Below are 22,846 nucleotides of genomic sequence, written 5' to 3' on the forward strand. Positions count from 1 at the left end.
AAGTTCTTAGAGACCTTTCCATGCAGTTATTGTTTCTAGTGGTTGGAATGAGTGAGTGAGTGACATGAGTTCAGTGCTGTGTTTGTGATTTTTCCATTAATGTTATGACAGGGACCAGGGCTCCATCTGACCATTGAGTATTTACTGTAATGTTATATCTATGTATTGATCGTGAATTCTGGGTGTTCAATATATGTTTAGTACCTTGGATCTAGTCTATCTAGGTATTTTTTAACCAACCAGTGAACCTTCTTAAAACATACATCTCAGGTAAATTTTCAAATGAACGTGTAATATTCCATATTGAGTAACCTCAAAACTGCACTACATGCAGGGATTGGGAAAGGCAGGGACCATGGGCCATTTTGCACATTAGAATAAAAAATGGCCCATTAAAATTTTACTATTGATACAAGGGCAGTGGCCCATTCTAAGTTCAGAAAATGGCTAATAATCCTGAAAATGGCCCATTGTCAAAGTTCTCTGTCCCAATCCCTGTACATGTATAAGTTATAAGTGCAGTTGAGTTCATGTGTTGACATGATGCCTGCATTCCATCAGTAAGTAAAGATGTGTAAAGTCATCCTGGTACATAGGCTGAAATATCTCCATTGATGTTCTTATACTAATTACAGGAAAAAAACATGAACAAATTGGGTGTTCTGCTACTTGTGAGTAGTATCCTTGTTATTGGATATTATATCGAACTGATGATGTTTGTTTTTCAGTTTCATTGAGACACTAAGCAAAGCTCACCAGCAGATTCTGACATTGTTGTTTGGAACCTGGTTCCGTATTGTCAGCAACTCGGAGGTCAATTCAATGACGGTTGAGGCCCTGGCACGAAGCTGCGCCGGCTCCATGTTTCATACATGTGCAGAGGACCCTGGGAAGGTGGAGCAGGCGAGCCGCATCATGCAACTCCTCATAGATAACTTCGGATGTCCGGCAATGTTTGGACGGGATAATATTGAATACTTCACAGAAATAACCAGTACCGGTATATTAGTGCGAGAGAAGTTCTGCTACCAGTATCAATATCCATCGGATGAAATTCTACCTCGTAAGTATTGTAGTTGTTTGTGAAGCACTTGCTGTTTTGTTGTTTTTCTCTTTTGTAACATTGTTTTGTATTGATGATTAGTGTTTAAATGTTAGTGTGTTCATTTCCTTCTTACAGTGAGTTGTCATCCTTAGATTTAGCTTAATACGCGTCATTAATTAATTATGTGAATTCTGTTCATTTGCCCCCTTCAAATCCACTAGAAAACATCTAAATAAACATTAAGGACTGTTGTTTCATTATAGAGGAGGGGAGGCAGGTGAGATTAAAGAGGGGTTCTGAAACAATGACAGAGAGAATGTTAAATGATAACATTATTTGTACTACTATTAAGGATGAAGTGTTATAGATAAAGTATTTTATTTCATGAAGGGAATGGAAAAACTGTACTTATGGAGTAGGGGAATGCATTCCTAATACCAATAGGGGCTGTGGGGTAGCCTAGTGGTTAAAGTGTTGGCTCGTCACGCCGAAGACCCGGGTTCGATTCCCCACATGGGCACAATGTGTTAAGCCCATTTCTGGTGTCCCCCGCCGTGATATTGCTGGAATATTGCTAAAAGCGGCGTAAAACTAAACTCAGTCAGTCAGTCCTAATACCAATCATAATGTGCCCCTACAGTGGCAATACAACGCTGTCACTGTATGTTTCAACCATGACTTTCATTGTAATGACAGATTATTATTGACAGTTGGTGAACTACGCAGAACTGGAACAATCACCTAGTATGGGTCTTCCCACCTTTTCCATAATTCTCCGGCAGCCATGGCTGTTTGTTTTAGATTCAGACTCATCACATTCTTTGAAATGATATACTTCTACTGTATTGTTGCATATGAAATTGGCCTCTTATGAATTTAACGATGCATTGTCTTACGTGTACTACTATATACTAATGGCAATGGTTCTCCCAGATGAACTCTAATATATACGTCAAAATGTGGACAATGTTATAATAGCTGTCATTGGCTGTGGGACAACTTTATTATGATCTGGACAGCTAGAAAAAGAACTTGACATTGTCTGTATTATGAAGCCACTTCTTAGCCCCATGTTTTAGGTCTTACGAACATATTCAATATGTAGCAATTTGCAGTAGACTCTTGGACACCTTTTCCATTGTATATTTTAGTCTGTACAGTGGGAGATGTGTAAATTTGTTGAACTGCTAATGCTGCTGTTTTGAAACAGTTTTTATATTTTTGTATGACATCAATGTATAGTTGATGCATTTGCCTACAAAATTAGGACTTGGGACTGTTACCAACTGACCTCAACCCTATGACACAGACCCTCTTACTGCACTAACTGAAGGACACATTAAATCATATGCTGTTTAATATATAAACAAAGGTTCACATTCCTGACCTGATTTCTCCATCCTGTAGGCACAGACAGTAACTTCCTCTTTCTGTTTTGGTGATAAATGTACAACATTTCCCGGTTCTTTGTTTCACTTTCGTGTCATCAGCTTAGGAAACATTGGCTCCTCTTGTTGTTAGGTTTAAGGCATTCTTTTCAAAAATGACAGTTTGAATTATCCCTTAAAAACTGTTATAACATTGAATCTTCATTATTTTGGATTGTACCGGAACCTTTCTCTCCCTGGAACTCTTGCAGTTTAACTGTTCCAGACAAAAGCACATGCAATAATAAACTGTTCTGAACTTCCATATGAAACTTCATGAGCTCAAGATTACCCCGGCAAATGTAAAGAAATGTCACGGTATTGACTGGTGACCTAACAGTTCCTGGTTTGATGACATGAACGTTTATTTGTGTTTTCTTGGCCCACCTGGGGGCACCTGCTGGTGCTTGTGGGTGGAGCCAACCCTCCCATCACCACCACCACCCACCCGGCATGTGTTTTGTTTATTCCTGCATGATCAGGCCAGGAGTCAATGAGATGCTTCAATAACTACCTTAAGAAGGAGGCTAAAAAGTTTGGCTTTGACCTTGAAAAACATGGTAAGCTGTTTTTTCATTGGCTGATCCGCTGGCAAAATAATTCTGAAATGATGGCTCTGTAGCATCAGCATTTCATCAGATTTAAGCTTTTCTGACTGTTTGCCAAATTCAAGAATGCTATGTTCAGTGGTCTTTCTTTTCTTGGTGTAGTAGAATGTATTTGTGTCATTGTCAAGTAGATTATTAATCTGGGATTAACTGTGATTGCTTTTATTGCTTATGAACATCCATAAACATGTGCTGATATTGATACCTATTAATGAAATCTTCACCTTGAACTGAGTATATATATATAGAAAGATCCTGCTCAATGAAAGGGAGATAACTAGGTAAAATCTGTGAATTAATTTCTTCTATATAATTTCTTTAGTTTGCTTTGACAAGGTAGTAGCATCATGTACCTAGCTCTGAAATTACAACAAAACAATATGTAAAGGATATGTGAATGTTGTCTTGTTTCTCGCTGGCTCTTCTCTGCTGCCGTCTGTAGTCTAACCCATGTAGATTTTCTTACTTAACATGTTTTGGGATGCACAACAGATGCCTTTCACCTATATCAAATGCAAGAAATGACTGAAATATGATCAGGATGTCACCTGTACTGTTGAGTATAGTTATTCCTTATACTCGTGCCATGGTCCAGTGAATTGAGATTCTGCTCAGAGAGCTAATGATTGATGGCATGATTCAGTGTTCTGCCACATGTGTTGTTCCCTGCCTGCCGCTTGGCATAAGGAGATTAAGGCCAGTCAGCTTAGAGTCAGTATGTTCTGTCCATGTGGGGTATTCATGTCAAACAACGACATCTTGTCTTGGGCTAGTATTTATTAGTCTGGACTAGTACAAGGAGCCAAACACACAGATCCGGACAAAGTAAAAATCTAGAATACAATGTTACCCCCCACCTCACCTCACCTCACCTCACCTCACCTCACCTCACCTCACCTCACCTCACCTCACCTCACCTCACCTCACCTCACCTCACTTGTAATGGTGATCAGTAAGTACAATCTGTTCTACGGATAATTGTCATAACTTGATGCCATGGTGTACTGCTCACACTAATAATATCGCTGGTTAGTCATTAACTCAACCAGTGATATACGGAGCTATAACCCTCTTGGTGGAGTTGTGTCCCCTATTCACCAGGATCGACGGCTCATGGGTTTGTCTGCCCCATTTCCATGATCATGGGTATCAACAAAGAGTTTAAAGACCATATCCTGCATCCCATTTTCCACATCAAGCTGAGTGAGTGAGTTTGGTTTTACACCACTTTTAGCAATATTCCAGCAATATCAAGGGGGGGCACAAAATATGGACTTCACACATTGTACCCATGTGCGCAAACCCAGGTGTTCAACGTGCTGAGTGAATGCTTTAACCACTAGGCTACCCCACTCCCCATGTCAGGTATGGAAAATATTGAGCAGGAATATGAACTTCCACAATGAAGTTGATAATGGGGAATCGAACCCGGTTCTTTGGCATGATGAACGAACGCTTTGACCACTAGGCTACCTCACCACCCCATTACCTTATACCCCACCGTCTCACACAATCATTTACAAATGTTATGTGCACCTATTTCAGTAGTAGCTTGAGAGCACACATCTAGTCGAGTCATCTACTGCCGTAATGTCCGTACTGTGTTGCTGAAGGGATAGAGTCAGCACTATTCCAGCATGAATCTCTGTGCACAGACTTGTCAAGTAGGACAGCATTGTATTCAGCTAGAACCTCTTCATACTAGCTACATATCCCTGAGAATGCATGGTCATAGATTAGCTATGCTTAGCAAGACAAAATTGTACCGGAAGGGGGCCCAGCCATCTGTGATGCCGCAATTCGCTTTGCAGTGTTGCATCCATTGGGTACAGCAGAAACATATGATAGTGGGTTCAAATTCTCGTTTGCCCTGATTATGTTTCTTCGGTTGTCGGCACCATTCCCAGGTTCTACCTGAGTGGTACTCATCTGAGAGCTGTATAAAGTTTGGCTTTCCTTACACATTAAGCTGACACATGTGATGTAAGTGATGTATTGTTAAAACAGCCTACACTCAATTCATTCATTCTTACGTTTCCTTTGTCAACCTCACAATTGTAGAAAACACCTATTGATATGTCAGTGATTATCACAATGAGTTGACATAAATATTTTCATTGGTTTTACATTTGTAGACTTGTTCGCACAAATATTATTTAAGAAATTAGTTTTCTTGTGTCATGATGATGTAAACGCTTGGTAGCCATCATGTGTCATTCATCATGTTCCTGTGAAATTCAAGTTTGGTGTGGTAAATCTATAGATGTTTCTGATGACATCATCGAGATGACAAGCACCGGAGGGGACTCCCAGCGTGAGCACGAGCACGCTCCCAGTGAAAGTCCAGAGTCCAGCTCTCCGTTCCCGTCACATCATCCATTCCCAGACATGGAGGAGTCCGCACTTGGAAACACCGTCAGCACTGTCTCTGCACCCGAGGTCTCGCTCATGCCATCACCAGAAGTTTCAAAGGTAGCTGACATCATAGCTCTTTCAATTTGAATGAATATGACGATTCATAAAAACCGAAGTCAAATTTTACTTCCACAGGAGATGTAGCTCAGGTGATATTGAATTATATATCCCAGGACCTATTCCTACAATGACATTGCCTCACAGTGCTTTGCTGATCATTGTGACGCCATTGGTTTCCATGACATCACAATCAAATTCTGTACATCTTGAAATTAATGCGAGAGGGAATTAAATGTGAAAAATGCAAGTGATTTTTTATTGAAGTAATTAAAGTTTGCAATCATATTTCAAATATGACTGTTAACATCAATTTGGATAGTGGAAACACCAACTTAAAACTAAGACAAGCAACTCTCTATTCCACGTGATTATTTTCACAGTAGTTTTAGCAAGTCTATACCAGTAGTAGTATGTCATTTAAACATTAGAAACCGTATAATGGACCTCCTGTGAGTTGTCAATGCTGTGAGGAAGAGTGCTACTCACTCACTTCAAACTAGACATAACTAAGTACTCAATCAGGTTAAGAGAGACGCCGCCCACACACCTCTGTTGTTTTTGTTCTTTGAATACACAATGCAATATTAAAAGTGGTCAAATGTAACGTGTTATATTTGTAGGTTCACTTTCTCAGTAAATTACAGATTCTAGTACTTCTGTCAAGTTGAGTTCCATCAGGGATTCAAACCCACACACTCAGAGTCAGGCACCTAACTGGCAGCACACAAATTCAGCAATTTAACCTACTCAGCCATCACAGCTGTCAAACATCTGGTAGTCTAGGTCTCATCTATGACGTTGCAGATGTCACAGTCTGATATTATCACACATTTTGACATGAATTTTAAATGAGTATGGTGATTTTTCAAAATAAAAATTAGTTGTCTTAAAATGATGCTATCACCATAGATCAACTGCTTTCACAGAAAATCCAAAAGTTACTTTCCTTTTATCGGGCTACATTTACATTATGCTTGGATTTGATTCACATCAAAAGAAGGTGTTCTCATTGTTTTCATTTTATTCCGTCAAAAAACAACACATTTTGCCTGAAATTACTTGCAGGCATTGTGATTATTGTACTATTCTAATCCATTCTTTTTCTGTTCCTTTCCAGCGACCAAAGTCAGTAGAGGATAATTTGAATGAAGTTAAAACATTTTACCATAGTCGAAGCTTGAGCCGTTTTAACTCTGTGAAGCGTAAACAGCTGGAAAGACTTCGGCAGCGGTCCGACTGGTTTCTTGGGCCGAACGGGAAGGAGGTGCAGGTGGGGTGTGGGGACAGGGAGCTCCTATCAAAGAAGGACTCAGTGACCAAAGCATCCTCAGAGGGCGCTGTGTTGGACGTTCTGTCAGACGTAGATAGTGTGTTCACAGACAACTCCAGTCGGAGTGAGAGTCCTGCGTCAGAGCCTGTCAGGTGCCATGCAGGGAAAGGCAGACGTGACTTTATCCATAGTGACACGCTAGCAGACCTAAATGTGCCAGAACTACGTCTCGATTTCCCAGAATTAGGAGATGATGACATGACCCAGACAGAGGTCAAGTGTTTCCTGATGGAGCACAAGTTCGGAGATGCTAAAAAGGATTCCTAGCACTTGTGATAGCACATCATTCGTTCACGTGATGTCACCTTGCCCGGGCTGCACCATCCATTCAATGTACAGGTCACTGAACGGTCAGTTCGGGGCGAGGGGCATGATCCTTTATTTTTCTATTATTCTGTCACTATGACAACTAGCAGCTGACATTTCATCCCATCAGACATCTCAGCAATGACAGACAGGAAGTGAACATCAGTGGTTACAATGCAGTTGTCAGTTCGGGACAACTGCAGCTAGAAGCATGGGGCTCCATTGAATGCTGTAACTAGGGTAGCACTAGAATCTCATGATAGTCAAGTGTATATAATAACTGTATATGTTGCTTCAGATAGTAGATATAGAAGATATTTAATGTTTTACAGCAATACAAGTGCTCTTTCCATTGCTCAAGGAATCTGTAAATTGACAAGATATTACTAGCAATGACTACAGCTGGGATTTATGTAGTCTGGACACCAGGTGGTGTTATACCATGAGAGATTTAACGTTTGTTCCATACAGTATCTCACAGATAGAAATGCAAACCACTCTATGGAGCCTCAAGCTTGGTAACATTGCTAACCAGACCAATGGATCTTGAAGTATTTTTGTCACTGTATCCAATATGCTTTTTTGAGTGGCTTCATGTAACCTCGTTACAGTTAGGCCTTAAAATAGTCATGTGATAGTCATGTGATCTTAGGAGCATTTTCTTGATGTCTGTCTTCTTTTACACACATCATTTTTGATGTCCACATTTTTAGTTTCTGAAATTATGTTCGATTTTACCTGTTAGTTTCTCCATCTCATTAATGTTTGAACCATATTTGATGTGTCACTCACTTAGTACTGTATGGCTTTTTATGGATTCCAAGTTTAGCTTCAATGTTTTATATGATTGTTTTATCTTTTATTGCCTTTCATTGTTTTGCAAGCAATTTGAATGTGGGCTTCTTGTGGGATTTGTGTTGTAAGTTTTTAATGTATGATTTCTATGAGATCAGTCACTTTTAGAATGAAGGAGACTCCAGATCGATGGGGAAGTAGGTGGAGGTGCATGTGAGGTGTGTAGACAGGGGATTATGTGTGTCTGTATTCACACGTCGTCTGCAGCCTGAGCTGGATCAGATACTGTTGTTTGCATTGCAATCTAACTCCTCCACAGTTGCCACAGAGAGTACTTACCTGTTCCTGGACCCCTGTGCAACAAGCAATGGCTTGTATCACAGGGCACTGAAGTACTTGCATATTCATGGACCATGTCTCTTCTGTCTTCAAAGGTGGAATGGTGCATGAATATGTGTGAATTTCAACAAAACGTTTTGTGGTTGTACGTAGACAACATACCTACGCAGATGTATTCTAGTCAAAGAAGTTCCAACAGACTTGATTTGTAATAAGACTATGGTTGATCACATGATTTGTTCATAAAACAATAGTTGATCTGTATTAGTATATATTATGTTAAGATTACTGTCTTTAATTGTTTATACTTCCAAGCCTGTATACAAACTTTCATGAAATATAAGTTCAAGTGTATATGCAATGATTGGTGTGCAAACCAGCAATGCCTTACAGCCATCTTGGATTTGATTCATTGTACTGGGAATCTGGTGGCTCCTCTGTATTACAGGACTCTTGTACAGGGATTGGGATAGAGAACTTTGACAATGGGCCATTTTCAAGATTATTAGCCATTTTGAATTGAGAATGGGCCACTGCCCTTGTATCAATAGTAAACTTAGAAATTTTAATGGGCCATTTTTTATTCTAATGTGGAAATGGCCCATGGCCCCTGCCTTTCCCAATCACTGCTTGTATTGGTACAGCCGGCAACGTAGTTGACACCTCTGTTGCTACAGACAGAATTAATACAGCTAAAACAACTTAATGACACTAGCCAACAGTAAGGACAACTAGGCTCTATTCCTAGAAGCATCAGCAGCATGACCAGAATTTTAGCTGACATAACTCTTTGAATCCTCTAGGGATCAGGCCAAACATGAATAACTCTCTGTATCAATACATAAGCCGTATCAGTTGTCATCACCCTTACAACGATGAGTTCAGCTGTATCAAAGTAAACAAGTAATTACTCTCTGTGATGATGTGGAATGATTTTCTTTCCTTTCCATTTTTTAAAACTAATGATATAACTCTTTTTGAAAATATTTTCCTGTTTTAACCTAAGTGACAGTATTGAAAACGGTGATGTTGAGATGCTCTAGATGTACAGGCTGGGTGATGAGCCTGCAGCATGCTCTCAATTTCATCTGTTTGGGAAAAACGATTAAACATTTGTCAAACTGTTTTGATTCAAAGTAATTTGAAATGTGTTTAATGTGTTGCTGAATGATTTGTCTGTTTGATCCTTTTAAGGATGTTTGTGTTTGAAAACTAACCAGTTCGGAGATCACTGATTGTACTCACATTTTATGTAATTTTATCGCCATAGGGCCAGCTGTCTCAAATTGATATAAGTTGAGATCTTGTGAATTCCACCGGGAGGGAGAGAGAAGCTCAGTAATCCATATTTAAACTGTATTTACCAGCAGGGATTGGTTGAACTCTCAACCATTATAACCAGTCATAATGCTGGAAAGTTATTTTGGATGAATAGAATCCAATGTTTGTTTCGAGATTTCAACAATCCAGTTTTGTTATGTTATGTTGAGGAAGTTTTTATATTTGCTTGTTTTCAAGTTTATGACAGGTGATTCCAAGACATTCTATTATATACTTTGAAGTTTTAATCAAACGCAAGTATCTTATTTATGATTAAGTAAATCGTGTATATTTTCATTTGTATCAAAACAATATTGTACAGCAGTTGAGATGTAAACAATCTAATTCCTAATCTAATTGTAAATTGACCTTGCCATGTGGGAGATGTCATCTGTCAATATTTTGTTTCACAGTCATGCAAGTTTGAAATGTGGAAATATTTTTGTTTGCCATTGTATGGGAAACAAGCATGCTTATGATGGATTCAGAGAGCCATGGAGAATTTAGGAAGTTCAAGGACAAACAGGGGCGTTGTCAAGATATTAGAGATACCTCAAGTCAAGTCATGTTGTAGTGGCAAGAAATGGTTGAAATCAAAGCAAAATATTCAGTTGTGATACATTGCAGTAGATTTGTAAGGTTATTCTTGTCTTTCATTAACCCTTGTGTTGTTTTACATCATCTCAGGACACAGTGAAAAATGGATGTGGATTCTTCGTATCAGCATCCTTTGTGAACTGAATGAAGATCCTACTCCTTGAGAACAAACTAACGACCTGTACACAAAGGTCCAATTCTGCACAATGATCTTAGCTCTAACATGATTTTAGTTCCTATAATTTAACATGGGCTTACATTAGTTGTAGTGCTGAGATCGCCTTTCAGAATGGGCACTGATGGGTTTGTATATGTGATAATATTATCCATTTTGCCCTCCAGATTGGTTGACATTGGTGTGAGGTATGTCATTATCTTCATTATGCTGAACTCTTATTTTTCGAACTCTTCATGACTGTTTCGTTGAAGATGCTGTAAGAGTATAGGCTATGTAGCACACAGTGGATCGGGTGTTCTATTGTGTCAGCTGGTTGATTAGATCATGAGTTGAATATCTTCAAAGCCTCTGTAAGTCATTCGTTATCTTGAAAGAGAAGGTTAGAGGAACCTGTCAGAGTAGCAGTCTGTTCAGGGCATTTTAGTCAAACTGTGTTCCTTCTGAGAACACAGTTGAAGGGAAACGGGACAATTCACTGATGAAAGGGTGATGGGAAAATATCCATGTATACTGCTCAAAGAAGGTCAAGAAAACCTTCATATGACTGTAGTTACATGTAGGATTTCTGTGATTAGTGTACATTAACAGTCCTCTCCATGGCTGTCAAATCCATTCATTAATTTATTCTACTGTTGAACACCGAGCAGTATAATTACTGCTGACAGCAGAAAGTTGAATGCTGGTATGCTGATGAGACCTTTGTTGAAGGGCTGGGTGAGTTGTATAGCATGTAGTATTGGCCTCACCCTTGTACCTACTGGACACTTCGCGTCAAGAATATGTACTGCATGAACTTACATCTATACCCTTCTATAGGGATGATACAAAGTCTCCTTGGCTGTTATATATGAACTTTTATTGTGTTATGATTGATGTTTCCAGTGAAGGAGGATGGAAGTGAAGTGTTAAGCTACCATGACACCCCTAGTCACTGACATTTTGTCACCCCTGTGAGTTTGGTCAAGTCAAGTATGCTCATTTTCTACAGATTCTAGGAATTGAACATTCCAGAGTTAAGCGATGAAGGTGTGTACGGTATCCAGCTGCCACTTGGCCAGTGCCTGAACAACGTGCACGTGTGAGACATGGCATCCGGGATTGTACGGACGTTTGTTACCTGTCAGGACCTACGCATTTGTTAGTAATTGGTGATCTATCAGGTCATTTGACCTGCCTGCACCTGTCTGATCATATCACCCGTGCAATGTTCATTTATCAGGACCTACGCAATCATTACCTGTTCGGTCTTGTGGTATGCACAATGGTTAATTGACAGATTTGAAACTATAGTTAAAGTATCATTTCAATGGTTGTCAGATCATGTGACCTGCATCATGGTTGTCAGGTCATGTGACATGCACAGTAGTTGACTGTCAGGACAAGCAGAATGGTTAGCTGACAGGTCATGTGACATGCTTGTTGGTTATCAGGTCGTGTGACATGCGCAGTGGTTAGCTGTCATGTCACCTTCACAATGGTTAGCTGTCATGTCATGTGACCTGCACAATGGATAGCTGTCATGTCATGTGACCTGCACAATGGTTAGCTGTCAGGTCATGTGACCTGCACAATGGTTAGCTGTCATGTCATGTGACCTGCACAATGGTTAGCCATCAGGTGATGTGACCTGCACATTGGGTAGCTGTTTGGACCTGTGGTTACTTGTCACAGTCCTGCATGGAGGTTTGCCGTCCGATCATGTGACCTGTACAATATGTTGCTGGGCGGCCATGTTACCTGTGACTGTACATAAAACTATACAACATCATTGTCCTTCATATTTGAATCATACTTATTGTAGTGTATAGAATTTTGAAATGAATTACTTTTGCAATTTGAAGTGGACCTTTTGCATAACACCACATTAAACTTTGAATACCTACTTGACTATGGCAGCTCTACCATCCATCAAGCTGCCCACTCAATTTTCTTACTTTGTACATTTTCATGCCCCAATTTCCTTGTTGGCATTGTCTTTGATGGCCCCTTGTCTGTCCATAACACCCATCTTGTTGTTGCCTTGCAGCCCTCTTGTTTCTTATGGCTGTTTGACTTTTAGGAGAACAAGATCTGAAGTGTTTTGAGTGGCGTTGAATGCTGTGTTTATCTTTTGGCAGGCTGGAGGTTCCACTATACTGTTTCCATGGTGACATTAATTTGTGTCCATCCATGCATACCATATAGAGACCTGTGTGTCTGGTGTGAAACAAAATGTGACTTTCTTTTACCATCTTACAGTGGTGGATTTATGAAAGACGTTTGATGGAATTATTTAGTGAACTCATGTTCTGAAAACAATTTGACATCCTATATTTTGATTCGATTTGGCTAGGATCTGTGGCATTTTTCTCACCTGTTTATTAATGTATAATCCCATTGTCTTATTGATGTGATTATACACGTTCTAATTGTTATTCATTCTCTTGTCTTAGCTTTTGAAACTTTTTTTTTTTGACAGAGCTAGTTATGAGTTTTGGTTTTAAATGGCGATTACAAAAAATTCTTTTTCTACATATTGCCATGCGAAGTTAGATTGACCATAGATGAGAAACATGCCACAAATGTGAGTCCTCTTATATCCAGGGATTTATCTAGGACTCTGAACCAATAATCCTTTGCCGGCAATTTTGGAAAAAAACATAATTATTATTTTTTTTCAGAATTGGGATCTTTAAGTTTATCTGTTTGTAGAGGTTATTTAACATTGTAGTTTGAGATTGCATTCAAGGCAGTAATATAGTATTCAATCTTCTTTATTGTCCTTTTATCAGCGACATCAAAATTAACTCTACACAGCCTTAAAATTAGTTACTGGGAAATTTATTACAAAAATTGGGCAAGTTTTAAAGACAGGTCTAGATAAATCCCTGATATCTCAGTCATGTTCACTTTAATATTTTTGAACACTTAAGCTTTTGAAATATACCATACTGTACTCAAGAAGTTAAGGAACACCCACTTTTTCATATCGCTACATTTACACTGTTGTCATGAAAAGATCAGGTGTTCCTTAACTTCATTTGAGTAGTATACTTTCCTATTCCTTCATACCATCACGATGGAGTAGACCAACTACTTGACATCCTCTTGTTTTTAAGTGGCACTTACACAATATTGTCAGTGAGTTATGCAGCTATTCAATATTACCGTTTACATGTACAATTGAAGGCCTAAAATAGAAGTGGACATCCTTCTCAACGTGGTGCGACATCATACTTTGTTTTATAGAAGCAGGTTTTGTTTGCTCAAGTTTAAATGCTGCACCACGCATCACCCACCTGATGAAACCAAACTGACTTTTGTTTTAGGCCTGGCTGTTCATAACACTGTTCGTTTTTATCAACATTTCTTTGAAGGGAAAAGGTATCCTCATAAGATAACCAGTGAATTAAGTCTTTCCTTAACTTACAAGTTGTAGATTTTAATTTATCTAAAAATGGTTTGTATAGTTTGTAAGATTTGGATTACATCACTGTGTCTTGTTATTGTTTGTTTGGCTGAAGAGAAGATGTAAACAAGCCACTGCCTGTACATATTTCCCAGTGTTGTCTTTAATATGGAATCTAATTCTAGAATGTTGATGCATTAATTTACTTCTCATGTTCAGTTACAACTTACTGTATTGTATAGTGTGCCCAGTATTGGATATTGACACAGATAATGTGTTATACAACGCTTTTGTTTCTTTTAGTGAGTTTTATTTCTACACACTGTCAGTGTTTGTGCACAATGCCTTGTGTGTTGGTTGTATTAATGTGTGTGCGTGTGCGCAAGTTTGTGTGTGTGAGACTGGCAAGTGTGTTACATTTGAGGCTCATGCTGAACTGTAGATTAGCAGCCTTGGCTTCGGTCACAGCGCCATCTATGCCAGACCTACTCCTGGCTGCTGATTGGCTGAGCAGTGTTCCTCTGACCATGCCTCCTCCTCCTCCTCCTCCCTTCCCTCCCTCCTACTTTCTATTTCACAGCTTCTTCTCTCCCAGGCTGGGTCTTTTCTAGAATAAACTTATACCAAATACACACTGTTTTGTGTTAATTTGAGCACAGCCATATACACTGACAGGTGTGATCACATCAACTGGCAGTGAAAACATACAGCCTGGAGCTGCCTAGTGAGATTATAGGTCATAAAAGACCCCAGCATATAGGATTGTTCCCAGTCGTGACTCCAGAGAATATTGGGAACCCAACGTCCAATCATTCATGTTTCTTCAGGTTTTATGACTGGGTGCATGTTTTTACAAACTTTTCATACAAATGCAGAGGGTTGGTTCAGGACTTTACACTTCAGTGAAGGTCACTCAGTAGCTTGTAAATTTAAGTCCCAAAAACCTTTTATTTCACTAACTGAAATGGATGACCTTGAGAGTGAATTTGACCTTCAATATTGGTTTAGGTGTTTTCAGTGGTCTACCAAGCAAATAAACCAATATGATGTCTTTAGATGGAATACAACAAAACAAAAAATTTGCTTGCGATAGTCATTGAAAGTAGCTCACAGTGGCCTAACAGATGTAAAATTACCATCACTTTTCATACATAGCATTAAAATGATATATGGATCCACTATATGTGCACAAGTTTCAAAACATATCTGCTCAATAGGTATTTTAATCAAAATGGTAATCATACTTTCAGCATCTCCTTCACTTTGACTTTGACCTTACACACAGGTCTGGTGTCAGGTCCCTGTAGGTTGCCATCTGGCACCAGGGTTGACATGTACCAAGGTGTACCGACATACAGTAAATGCTTCATTTCAACAAACATTTCATCAGGCAATGAGGATTACTTTAACCATTAAAAGGACAGGTTAAAGTGTGAAACCCTGTTCCTAGTATTGTATTAAAAGAAATGTTCACGATCGATATCCTTGATGTCCAAGAGCTACAGTTAGCACAAACATCTAAGGTATTGCAATATGCTGTGCAGAGATCTGTCCCTTGGGCATACCCCAAGCCTTTGATGGTGGGTGTCTAGGTTGTCAGTAGGATTCACCTCAATAGTATACAGCCTGGGACCTGCTCACTTCTGGTTGTACGCCTACATTAACCCGACATACCGTAGCATAACTACAATACAGTTAAAAGTGGTGTTAACACAACTTACGCCAAGTGCTACGTATGTTTCAACAACAAAGTGTTGCCTCTGTCAAATTCAAACAAAAATGATGAAATTACCTATTAATGTGATAGTAATTTAAGCGATCTGTAGATAGGAAAAGTGGTCAATTTTCTGAACCTGTGTCCAGTGTTGCATTCTCTTCCCACAGAGGTTACTCCTGTCATATTTTCCCACGTAACCTCTGTTCTAATACGGCCATATTTCACGGTGTGGCGTTCAAAACCGTGAGCGGGAAACCACAGCATTAGTAACCGGTCAGTGCATCCAACAAAGCGTTTTCTCGAAGAGATAAAGATACAGGTTTTCATGCACACAGCAGTCTGAGTAAATCCATAGAAATAGATGCCAGTGTTGCAAGCATTATACCAGTATTAATAAAGTACAATGACATGAGTAAATCCATTAGATGATTACAATGACATTTTTAGATGATTAAGTAAAAGGAATCAAAGACGCCATTTCTAGGTTCTGCAAAAACCAAGGCAACCAGTTTTCTTCATCTAAAATAATTTATTTGCATAGACATGAAATTTGCACCAGTTGAATGAACGATATAAGCAATGTTGACTTTCTATTAAGTTTGTGAAATACAACAAGCGGTTTTCTTATTTCATTTCTATGTATATATAAAACTTTGAAAAACAACCTGGCCCTGTTCACACTGCTGAACACAACATCATTGACAGGTATCAAAAAAGCAGATCTTTCCAAAACAATCCCTTTGAGAACTTGAGTGTTTTGTTCAGTGCCCATCAGTAAAGAATCAATTTGTTTGATTAAGTATATTTTACATGTCTACGACTTCGACCTGTAGTTTCTGAAACGGTCAAAAGCTAGACATGAGTATTAGTGCTGGGAATTGGTCAAAATCTCATAATTGATGATTGGTTCATTACAACCGATCAATCATTGAAAATAATTGGTTAGCGTCATTTATTACATTTTCCTGATTATTTTTGTTAATGGACAAACAAAATAAAGAAAAAACCCTGTAGTTCTTTGGTGTTTTTGCAAATTGCACAGAAGGCATTGGCAAATTTCACATCTTTAAAGGATGACTAGTAGGTTAGGAACACTAATTTCTTGGAGTCTTGAAGATAAATTCAACCATGACTTGGAACGAGCTTGTAGTGGTCATGAAATGTAACAGACAAAACCAACCTTGTGAAAAATATTGTTAATGCAAACAAGTGTTCCAGAATTGTTTGCGTTCGATTATGAGAAAACATGATCGATTGCTTGGTCGTTTAGTCACTGCCACCAATCTTCAATAATTTCAATTAATCGGACCACCACTAATGAGTATATGCATAAAACAGATGTCTCATTCCATGTCAGCCAGCCTGGTTATCAGTGCCTGCTTGTACACACCTAACCTTTTTGTCCATAGCATCCTTCAAACAGACAAGCTCTTAGTAAATACTGCATCAACTAGTCCCTATGACCATAATATCCTACAGATTTACAGCTACTAGTAAATACAATATCATACAAGTCCATATGTCCATGATATCCTACAAAAAGGACTATGTACTAGTAAGTACAATACCAGCTGGTCAATACATTCATACCATTCTTCAAATGGACCATTAACTAGTCAAATGCAACATCAACTAGTCCATAACACTCTACAAATGGGTCAAAAGCGAGTGAGCATCAACAGGCTATGAAGCAGCTACACTGTTAGGTCCTATGGTCTGCAGCAAAATAGTTTACAACTATTTTCTAAACATTACTGAAAAATAACTCCCCGACTTTACGCAAGGTGTGTATGTTTGTTGTATATGTTAGACTTGGCACTATTCAGTTATATGATTGTAGATTGTGAATGATAAAGTGTTGACCAGACAATCCACTGATTTTTATGACCACCATTCCATGTCATGATGGTACCTGAAACTTGTCACAAACCTGGTCACCTGATCCATGTAGTCGTCTCTAAACACCAGTATTGGATGTACAATATTGGTTGCAGGAACCCGTTCTAGCATTCCCATTGCGCAGCTTTAAGTAGTCTGATGAACGTAAGTATATAAACACGAGAGGAATATTAAAGTGTTGTAGTTTGAGCTCTATGCTTGACTTCTGTGTCCCTGATTAATATGGCTACAGTACTGGGTTGGCCTTGTCTCCCTCTTAAGTGAAATCATTACTATACCTACACTTTTAGTCACAAACAACACTGATGTATCATTATATCATTGAAATAAGCACCCTTACAGTTCCCCTTTAACATCCCGGGAATTAGATGTGTTGGATCGACCTGTCTATAACATCAGACTTCAAGCTGCATGTTGTTACTGTGAAGTAAACACTGACTACTGAACAAAACACCATAAACACCCTGATAATAGCAACCCTGTGAGATTCGTATAGATGGATAATGCAAACACATCACATTGACACAGTAACAGAATTGACTAAAACACACTTACATGAGAAAATATATGGAACCACTGAATAAGAATTCTACCATGACTTCAGTCAATACTGGATTGTGATTGGTTAACCAAAGTCATTCAGAGGTTATAATCACGTTATATACCTCTGATTTCCAACACAGTATGTATTTTCTTTAAATCTTAATAGCACGGTTATTGTAGAATGGAGATAAATGTACTGTGTTGGAAAATCAGAGGTATATAACGAAATTATAATAGCTCTAAATGTTCGGTTTAAAATCAAATTTAGAGCTATTACCTCTGATTTTCCAACACAGTATTGTTATCTCCTAATTTGTCACATACTGTCAGTCAGTGAAGGGAACAAGGGAGTGATGCCACAAGGCTGAAAGCGATAATGCAGCAGGGGAGGTAAGTAGGTCACTTTGGTAGTTACTTTCTGGAAAAGTACTGCAACATGTAGAAACTGTCAACCAAGTGATCATAACAAGAAATTTTGAGATTCATAAGCATAAGAGCGCAATAAGATAAAGTCAGTGAGCTGGGTGTAACACCATTTTGAACAGTATTCCAGAAATAGCATGTGTCAGCTAAGTGTGGAAGGAAAGCCTGAAATACCAATGAGAAACAAGTCTTACGGAGGCTCCCTGGAACTAATATTTACCCATTTCAGTTCTTAATATGACTTCGGAAAATGGAATCAGTGATAAGTGAACCTTTACGTGCTGTATGTATATAACAGAAGTGCAGATGGAGGGTGTGGCTATACATTGGACGACACTGGTACACAACCGTCACAGTGCAACAGACGGAACTACTGAACATGCAGAGGTAGCACTAGAGTGGATGATGATCCACACAGTCAACACAGATACACAGTATGGGCTGGGATGTACAGGGAGACTTCACATTGAGGACTGACCGGGGCAGATGGGTACGTGGGTCTCCATTCTATTTATTGCAGGAGTAAGCATGGAGTGTTGGAGATCTCTTTTGTCAAATAATGCAGTCAGTCAGGGTACTGCCATTTGCAAAACAAAAACTTCATCCATAAGGCTTGCAGCTGTTCAATACTACAGCCAATCTGGATACTAATAATAAAAACAAATGCCATTGAAGATTGCGAATGGTTGTTGCTGCTTCAACTATATTTCTGCCATTCTGGGATTTGCCATTGAGTATAGGGTATGGTTATCTAATGAAGTAAAAGTTTTTCAATCCTCCTTGGATGTGCTTTCAATAATAGTTAACATTGAGCATAGGGGTAAACAGAGTTATAAGTCAGCTAGTGAGACTCAAAAGGAGTGTTTACATTTTTGTTCATGAAAAAATTGTCATGGGTTAAAAATAAACATGGAGATTGTGGAACAAGGTGAAAAAAGAAGACCAAAAAATAGAATTATGCAATCACAACCTTTGGGATTTCTGATGACAATATGAATGTATGTGGTATGACTACTTATTCATTTCAGTTTTCTGTATCAGAGAACTTGGTGAACTCGAAACGTTTTGTTCTCGAATACTTTCTTGAAATATTTGGTATAATTTGGTTGATCATGTCGTATGTTTTCACAGAAGCGTGGGGTGTTGCTGTACTCCAGACCATCTTCCTTGTTTCCATTGTCTGGCACCTGAAAAAGTCATTAGCCACAGGTATGTCAGGTGAATGGGAGAAGATCAGTACCACAAAGATACATCCAAGAAAGCATACATCGCAAACGTTATTTCCAGGTGACACACTCACTTTGCAGTTGACCCCCTTTTATGTGAAAATTGTTCTAACAAATGAGAGTGGAGGGAAAGAATTTGATTTTCCTGATATTTATTTGGCACAGGAAGAAAAAGGAGCACATTTATTGGAAGCTGTTCTAGCAAGCTGTTCTGTTTCATGGTTTCACCAGTATTACAGGTTTTTAACACTTGAGTGAGTGAGTGAGTGGGTATCACATTTTTTACCCATGGATCAAGGACCAGTCAGATATTGAAAAAAACTTAAACATAATAATTTTCCCAGCAGCACATGTAATGCCATGGTTGACTTATCTATAACCCCAAATATTCACAAAAGAGCTGCCTCGCTTACTGACTGAGACTGACTGCCTTTTAGCAATATTCCAGCTAGGGACACAGAAATGGGCTTTGTGTACCCATGTGGGGATTCGAACCCGTGTCTTCGGGCGTTGACGAGTAACACTTTAACCACTAGGCTACAGTACTACTGTTGTGGGAGTGGTACAAGAAGAATCAACTATGCTCCAGAGAGCTCTGTGGATCCGGATTCAGGTGTTCTTCTCCACATACCTGTCCATTGTCAAAGTCTATGAGGTCGGGCACACGGCAGCCGGTGGAGGCCGCACGGCAAATGGAATCCTCAAGGATGATGTAGTTACTCTTGTGTTTCTTTAGGATAGCATGGACGTCTGCCGGTTCACGCTTGCCATATATCTGGTACAGCTGCAACAGACATCACCATCTCTAGTCTTATTCCAGTACAACATCTGCACACCCAACATGGTATGCCGTGCAACCAAACAATACAGCAAGACTAAGACTAGGCCAATATCTTAGTCTGTACATTTTACACCCTCTACCAATGGGGAAAAAAACATATTGAATAATAGCAACTGTTCTATTAAGGTCGCCAGAGGGATCAAGAATCTTTAATCCTATTAAACCTGACAATATTGCAACTGACTGTAGGTGTCATGAAGATGTTAGGGAATAGAGCGTGATTAGATTCTAATGGCATGTCAGGACAAGTACAGCCGTACTACATAGGTCGACAGGAAACAGAGTCAGCACCAAAGGATTCACGCAGGAATAATGTCATGGGTCAGATTTATAGTCTGTTTGTTGCCACCAAGTTTTCCTCTTTCTGCTTCACTTTGAAAGAAATCATAAACCTTCAAAATGAACTAGATCAGATGAGTAGCACATCTTGTCAGTCAACAATGACATATACTACGGAGCATGTGCTGTATATGTTTGTGCTGCTCATTCATTCATCTGCCAATCAGGAAAAAGTACGACATTAATAGTTATGGCCTAGTTCTTTCTCGGTTTATGAAAACAAAACCACAAAAACACAAACCTGGTCACCCAGTGAAATGCCTAATGTGCCTCAGAATAATGCAGTGATGTTTCCTGCAGGATGTGTACTGACCTCTTTGGTCTTTATCCTGAGTCCCTTGTGCTCGTAGTGAGGGTGGTTGGTGATGGGTCTCTCTGTACACAGCTTTACCCCAGCCAGGAGCTGCATGCTGCCGGTGAAGGAGGAGGTCGTGGGAACATCCTTGCTGGCAGACGAATTGTCAAAATGTCAGATAAGTTCACATATACTACTATGAAGTTGGTTGGTTGGTTGTTGTTTAATGCCGCAGTCAGCAATTCTCACCCTGATCTCCACGGTTACCAGGAAGTTAGAGAACACCTGATTTGTAACATTACTATAGTTCATCTGTCATGACATGTCAAAGAATACTTGAAGTTTTCATTAACTGTTATTCTGTTATGACCTATAGTTATCCTGTCATGACCTGTAGTTATCCTGTCATGACCTATAGTTATCCTCTCATGACCTATAGTTATCCTCTCATGACCTATAGTTATCCTCTCATGACCTGTAGTAATCCTGTATCATCAAAATCGTGTGTTCTTCACTTCTCTTGAGTATGGTATACATATTGGAGAGAGTAGGTAGCTGTTTTGAACATATTCCAGTTCTATCTCACATCGCCAACTCAAGGACATGTATCCCCAGTGTGATGCATGACAAGTACTGTGAGGTGCTACACTTACTTGATCCACTCCATCAGATCCACTGTATCTGGGTGACAAGTACTCTTAGGTGCTACACTGAGTTGATCCACTCCATCAGATCCACTGTGTCTGGGTGACAAGTACTGTGAGGTGCTACACTTACTTGATCCACTCCATCAGATCCACTGTGTCTGGGTGACAAGTACTGTGAGGTGCTACACTTACTTGATCCACTCCATCAGATCCACTGTGTCTGGGTGACAAGTACTGTGAGGTGCTACACTTACTTGATCCACTCCATCAGATCCACTGTGTCTGTGTCTGTGATCCACTCCATCAGATCCACTGTGTCTGGGTGACAAGTAGGTGCTACACACTTGATCCACTCCATCAGATCCACTGTGTCTGGGTGACAAGTACTGTGAGGTGCTACACTTACTTGATCCATCAGATCCACTGTGTCTGGGTGACAAGTACTGTGAGGTGCTACACTTGACTTGATCCACTCCATCAGATCCACTGTGTCTGGGTGACAAGTACTGTGAGGTGCTACACACTTGACTTGATCCACTCCATCAGATCCACTGTGTCTGGGTGACAAGTACTGTGAGGTGCTACACTTACTTGATCCACTCCATCAGATCCACTGTGTCTGGGTGACAAGTACTGTGAGGTGCTACACTTACTTGATCCACTCCATCAGATCCACTGTGTCTGGGTGACAAGTACTGTGAGGTGCTACACTTACTTGATCCACTCCATCAGATCCACTGTGTCTGGGTGACAAGTACTGTGAGGTGCTACACTTACTTGATCCACTCCATCAGATCCACTGTGTCTGGGGTGACAAGTACTGTGAGGTGCTACACTTACTTGATCCACTCCATCAGATCCACTGTGTCTGGGTGACAAGTACTGTGAGGTGCTACACTTACTTGATCCACTCCATCAGATCCACTGTGTCTGGGTGACAAGTACTGTGAGGTGCTACACTTACTTGATCCACTCCATCAGATCCACTGTGTCTGGGTCGTAGAATTCCCGCAGGTCATTAAGCTCAACTTTCACTGTTGGCCATTCCTGTAAAATAATGTTCAAGAAAAACTTACCAACCACAACGAATATCTCATTACCACTTTTA

General features: G+C 39.6%; 2 protein-coding genes across 11 annotated transcripts in view; one reads left to right on the forward strand and one right to left on the reverse strand.

Moving 5' to 3' along the window:
- Positions 1–14,438, forward strand: part of LOC124290662 — a 28,727-nt gene extending 14,289 nt beyond the window's left edge. For 5 of the 6 annotated variants that reach the window (XM_046727448.1, XM_046727451.1, XM_046727454.1 and 2 more), the window contains exons 6-10: positions 729–1,063; positions 2,955–3,032; positions 5,344–5,552; positions 6,673–11,882; positions 11,974–14,438. In XM_046727448.1, coding sequence (XP_046583404.1) covers positions 729–1,063; positions 2,955–3,032; positions 5,344–5,552; positions 6,673–7,152 — 1,102 coding nt within the window. In that variant the 3' untranslated portion in view covers positions 7,153–11,882; positions 11,974–14,438. The remainder of the gene's footprint in view (positions 1–728; positions 1,064–2,954; positions 3,033–5,343; positions 5,553–6,672; positions 11,883–11,973) is intronic. The other variant, XM_046727450.1, reaches the window with a different exon arrangement.
- Positions 14,439–19,180: 4,742 nt separating this feature from the next.
- The window catches only part of LOC124290545 (probable C-mannosyltransferase DPY19L3), a 56,744-nt gene continuing 53,078 nt past the window's right edge, over positions 19,181–22,846 (reverse strand). For all 5 annotated transcript variants that reach the window (XM_046727296.1, XM_046727293.1, XM_046727294.1 and 2 more), the window contains 4 exons: positions 22,703–22,785; positions 21,110–21,242; positions 20,248–20,400; positions 19,181–19,577 (listed from right to left, as the gene is read on the reverse strand). In XM_046727296.1, the coding sequence (XP_046583252.1) occupies positions 19,428–19,577; positions 20,248–20,400; positions 21,110–21,242; positions 22,703–22,785 (519 nt within the window). In that variant the 3' untranslated portion in view covers positions 19,181–19,427. The remainder of the gene's footprint in view (positions 19,578–20,247; positions 20,401–21,109; positions 21,243–22,702; positions 22,786–22,846) is intronic.

This window comes from Haliotis rubra, unplaced genomic scaffold (assembly GCF_003918875.1).
Source record: "Haliotis rubra isolate DU_JTF1 unplaced genomic scaffold, ASM391887v1 Scf47, whole genome shotgun sequence".
NCBI lineage: Eukaryota > Metazoa > Mollusca > Gastropoda > Lepetellida > Haliotidae > Haliotis > Haliotis rubra.